Source organism: Merops nubicus, unplaced genomic scaffold (genome assembly GCF_000691845.1).
Source record: "Merops nubicus isolate BGI_N331 unplaced genomic scaffold, ASM69184v1 scaffold30009, whole genome shotgun sequence".
In the NCBI taxonomy this organism is placed as follows: domain Eukaryota; kingdom Metazoa; phylum Chordata; class Aves; order Coraciiformes; family Meropidae; genus Merops; species Merops nubicus.
In genome coordinates, this window is record NW_008633503.1 from 8,185 (window position 1) to 13,074 (window position 4,890).

The 4,890-nt window shown below is 59.2% G+C and overlaps 1 protein-coding gene across 1 annotated transcript in view; it reads right to left on the reverse strand.

The window, feature by feature from the left end:
- The window catches only part of LOC103780590, a 6,265-nt gene extending 1,715 nt beyond the window's left edge, over positions 1–4,550 (reverse strand). Inside the window, exons 1-9 of the mRNA XM_008948278.1 lie at positions 4,533–4,550; positions 3,996–4,013; positions 3,547–3,748; positions 3,234–3,457; positions 2,947–2,970; positions 2,222–2,236; positions 1,908–2,106; positions 1,676–1,803; positions 1,344–1,408 (exon numbers count right to left, since the gene is read on the reverse strand). Coding sequence (XP_008946526.1) covers positions 1,344–1,408; positions 1,676–1,803; positions 1,908–2,106; positions 2,222–2,236; positions 2,947–2,970; positions 3,234–3,457; positions 3,547–3,748; positions 3,996–4,013; positions 4,533–4,550 — 893 coding nt within the window. The remainder of the gene's footprint in view (positions 1–1,343; positions 1,409–1,675; positions 1,804–1,907; positions 2,107–2,221; positions 2,237–2,946; positions 2,971–3,233; positions 3,458–3,546; positions 3,749–3,995; positions 4,014–4,532) is intronic.
- Between the last annotated feature and the right edge of the window lie 340 nt (positions 4,551–4,890).

Genomic DNA, 4,890 nt, shown 5'->3' on the forward strand with positions numbered 1-4,890 from the left:
TGGCTATAGGATGGGTGTCACTTGGGATGTGGCACCCGGGGCGGTCCCATCCTCTGGGAAGGACGATGTGATCCTGGCTGCAACCTAACTCCAAAAAGAGCATTTTGTTTCAGCCAGGAGGAACAGCTGGGCCAGAGGCCTGCCAGTGTCCCCAGGGCCACCACCTCGCACCAAAGCCGTGCTGCCCCTGCCACCGGTGCAGGAGCTGCTGCAGCAGCTATGGGTGGGGTTGGCTGAGTGACCAAAATCAGCAGAACATGAGTGTGGGAGCCTTGGAGGGCACTGGGAGACCCTGGGGAGATGGGGTGAAGGAGGGTGCTGTGAGGAGTCCCACCTGCTGACAGGAGTCCTTGCTGGAAGAGAGCACCAAGAAGGTTTTCTACAGCTCTGAGGAGGAGGAGGATGCCAAGGCGTAGGTGGCCTGGATGGTGAATCATAAGCCCTACGTAAAGGACCTCAGCCACTGCCTGCCCCTGCTGCAGAGCCACAACACCACAGTGAGCCCCTGCCCCAGCCCTGTCCATCCCCAGAGCCCACTGGTGGTGTCCAGCAGCCTGGGTAGTGATGTCCTCAACTCATCCCCTCCCCGCCCCCCCCCCCTAGATTCCTGTCTTCTTTTCCTCTTCCTCTCCATTGGACGAGGGGAGTGATCGAGGGCTGGGTGGGTCCCTAGCAGCGACCCAAGGTCAACCCAACACAATTATTTGATGATGCCCGTTGTCTGCTAGATGATATAGATGGGCTACAGGATGTGTTGTCTTGCATGCCATGATTTATCCTTTTTGTAGATATCTTTGGAGAGGCAATGGGGACATTGGATGTAGGAGAAATTAGGAAAGCATCTAATTAATGCGAGGTGCTGTTGTTTGTGGGGTAACGTGGAGCCTCCTCAGTCCATGGGGGAATCGTCCTCAGGGAGCTGATCTATGGCAGCTGATACCCCTCAAATCACGCAGCACTGCAATGCCAGGTTGGGTGGGCTCAGTTGGCCCAGAAGAGGGGGGACACTGTAGGGAACCCCTACGCTGCCCTTCACAGGTCTCTGCCCAGTGCTGGCAGCTGGACCCCAGCCCTCCTGGGGTCCACAACAACCTCGCAGAGGCTCAAGCCCTGCTGGGGACCTACAGCCCTCCCAGGGTAACCCATCCCTCCCTGAGAGGCTCAGCCCTGTGTTGGAACCCACAGTCCTCCTGTGAACCAACAACCACCTGGGGACCCCAATGTTCCTGTGGAAACCCCAGCCCTCCGGGTGACCAATCCTTCCTGGAGACCCCACAGCCCTCCTGGAGGTAGCAGCCCTCCTTGAGGATGCTACACCCCTACCAAGGGAGCCCATAGCCCACCTGGGGAGGTTGACCCGGGGGATACTCACAAACAAGTTGCTGCTGTCTTGTTTTTGGGCTATCACCTGCAAGAGAAAGCCATCCATGTGTGAGGAGCATAGTGTCCCCGCCACAGTTCCCATCACCCGTGGGCCAGCCCCAGTGGGAATTGTGTCAGGATGCAGACTCATGGCTTGGCTGTGGGTGCAGGAACCATCACACTGCAGTCGTGACCCTCAGCTCCCAGCTCACCAGCGCCTTGTAGAACTCGGCCAAGCCCAGGAGGGAGAGGGCGAAGTGGATGCAGTTGTTAGCAGGTTGTAGTTGTCTTCGCTGTTCATTGCCTCCCTGACCCTACGCCTGAATTCTTCAAGGTTGAGCTTGCCCACTTTCAAGTAAATCTCACATTTTCCCCTCTTCCTTTTCATGGCTTTGAAGCCCTCCTTGCTGATCACACCATCATTCAAACTAGCACCCGTGTCTGAAAAAAAACAAGAGCCACCCATCACCCTGGCACGGCCACCCTGCCAGCAGCCACTTTGGCCACCGCCACATCCCAAAGGGCAGTGGGGGTCAGGAGCTTACACTGGAAGTGGATGACCTCTCCATCCCCACAGTAGACAGCCGCGTGTTTGAAGACGTTGCTGACTCTGCCCAAGATACTATCCATGGGGAAGAGCACAATGTCCCCAGGCTGAATCATCTTTTCTGATACCTCCTTAAACATCTCCCCCTGCCCTGGGACACTCTTGTTCAGCAGAAACCAGAATGTTTCATACTGTCTCTGTCAAGAGCACCGAGGAGGAAACATCAGGAGGTGGCAGAAGCTGCCCCATCTCCCCCAGCTCTCTCCCGCATCCCCCACGCCACTGGCAGAGGTCTCCCAAGCTCCTACTTACTCTGCTGCTCACCATCTGCAAGGAGAGAGGGACAGAAAAGGGGTGTCAGCGCCGTGCTCGTGCCGTCCTGCCCCTGCACCGAGGGCAGCCTGACCGGGGTACGGGGCAGGGATGTCCCTGGGACGGAGCCATCGAAGAGCTGGGAAGATGTGTCCTCCAGCAAGGGCTGTGGGGAAAGCTCTGTGAGTTGGCGTGTGCCAAAGCTGACCTTTCATCCTTCCTGAGGTACGAGAAGGGTGGAGAAAGTCTGAAAGTAAAACCCAAAGGCAGTCCAAACTCCAGGAAAGCCCTGGATACATTTTTAAACTTCTAAAAGCTGGGGTTGATTTGCTACTTGCCCTCCAAATGTTACATTTGGGAATGGAGGGAAATGTCCCAGGAGATCCTGGAGATGCTCTTGAGTCAGAGGAGCTGCAGGACATCTCCAACAGTGCATGTCACACTGTGATGTCCCACCCACCTTTTGAGTCACCTTCTAGTGCCAGCCTGGACGTAGCATGACCCGCTGGGGTACACCCCCAATGAGAGGCTTCCAACCAGATGTGGTTCGGCTGTTTGGCCAGTTTTTAGCCAAGCAGCCCAGGAAATACTCATTTTGATACTCAAGTGTTGGCAATGAAAGAGTCATCTGTTCGTCTGAGGAGGCCACTGGGAGCAGGGAGCGGCCACTCCCTTGGAAGGAGGGAGGACACAGGTGGCTGCAGCAGACCTGGGACTTTGCTCACCTGTGCCTTCATGGAAAGGAGCACCTGGGAAAGGGAAAGTGAAAACACCACGAATCAAACTGGGTTTGCAAAGGCTTTTGTGCAACCCTTTATTGCCACACAAGAGGAACAGCAAAGCTGCTGGTGCAAGGTGGGTCTCGCAGGGCAGGATGCTCCAGCCCCACGCATCCTCTGGGCACATTGTCACCCCCGTCACTGCAGTGCTGGGGACGCCTGGGAGAGAAGATGGGCTGTGGTGACGCTCGGCCAGATCGGGTGTCGGGGTCCCCCGAGGTGGTGGCACCCACCATGGCAGCAGCACGCTGGCCCAGCCCCAGCAGGGTGAGGGCGAAGTGGATGCAGTTGCAGGTGATGGCGTCATACTCCACCACCTGGTCCATGGCCACCCGGATCCGCTGCTGCAGGGCAGCCTCATCCAGCTCTCCCTTCTTCCGCAGCACCTTGGCCGGGCCCCGAGTCCGCAGGAGATGGCTCTTGCCGTGCTTGGCCACGATCCCCAATGACGATAACCCTGAGCTGCCTGCGGGGTGGAGATGACGTTCCACCACGTATCCCTTCCATAGGGACATCCTCACACCCTGACCACTTCCTTAGGCTCACCTTCTAGGTGGATGATCTCCCCATCACCACAGTAGATGCCGGCGTGGGCGCCCCACCAGCCAGGGCCCCCCGAGGCCAGTGGGAAGAGGAAGAGGTCTCCAGGCTGGGGATCAATGGTCCCATTGGGGACCACGTCGAAGTGCTGTCTGAGCAGCCCCTCGCAGAGGAAGAACGCTGCCGTGCTCACCACCCCGGCCACCTCCTGGGGACCCAGCCATGTTTCAGGGACACTGACACCCTGGGGACACTGGCAGCATCACCAACCCACTGGCTCATCCCCCAAACCCTGGTGGCTTGGGCACAGCTTGGGTCTCTATGGATGGGGAAAACCCTCTGAGATGGGGTCACCTCCTCTAGGTGCTGAGCACCTCTGGGTGCTGAGGAAAAGGCCGGGTGTGCTGGATTTGGCCCTGTTGAGCCAGGGGTGCAGAGGAGACACTGGCACATACCTGCCTGGAGCTGCTCACCTGGAGGGACAAACACCCGGAGTCAGCCCTGGTGGTGCCAGGGAGAAGGGAGCCAGGGCACCAGTACCATGACTCAGCCCCTGCCCAGACTGGTGCCATCCCCCTGGTTGGGGTCCCCCTGGCAGCACCCCCAAACCTGTCGCACCCAGGAGCCCAGCCAGCGCCGGGGCTGGAGGAAAGGCCCGTCCGGGGCTTGCAGGGTCTGCAGCAGGGAGCTCAGCTGTGGGGAGAGAGGGCAGAGCGAGCCTGGGTCCCACCCCCTGCTGGCACCCACCCTCTGCTGGCACCCATCCCCTAATGGTACCCCATCTTTGTGGCTTCCTATCCCCTGCTAGAACCCACCCTCACCAGCACCCATTCCCAGCCCCCAGCAGCCTCCCAAGACCCTCCCAGCCCCCTGACACCCCCAGACTCAGAACCCAGCAGGTCCCAGCTGCAGAGTCCATGGGTGCCGGGTGCCAGAGCAGAGCAGTGGGACCACCTGGGTGTGGGTACCCTCTCTCCCAGCTCCCCATTTACCTGGGTGAGGAGGTTCATCTGCAAGGAGAAAAAAAAGTGATGTCCAGAGATCTGGGGACACAGAGCTGTGCCCAGCCCCACCTCGGGGACCTCTCCGTCCCCAAACCCTTGTGGTGCCACCTTGCCCTGCTGAAACCCAAGCTGTGGCCATGGGCACCGTGCTAGCCCTGGTGCTCGTGCTGCTACCTCACCCTGGGGACACCTCGGAGGTCCACCGTGGTCCACAAGCAGCTGCTGCTCCAAATGTGAAGGCAGGATCCCAACCCACCCGGGTGAGCCCTGTGGTAGCTCTTGGCACTTGCACATTCACCGGTGCCCGGGAATGTGCCCGGACCACACCGACCGGCCCTGCCATGGC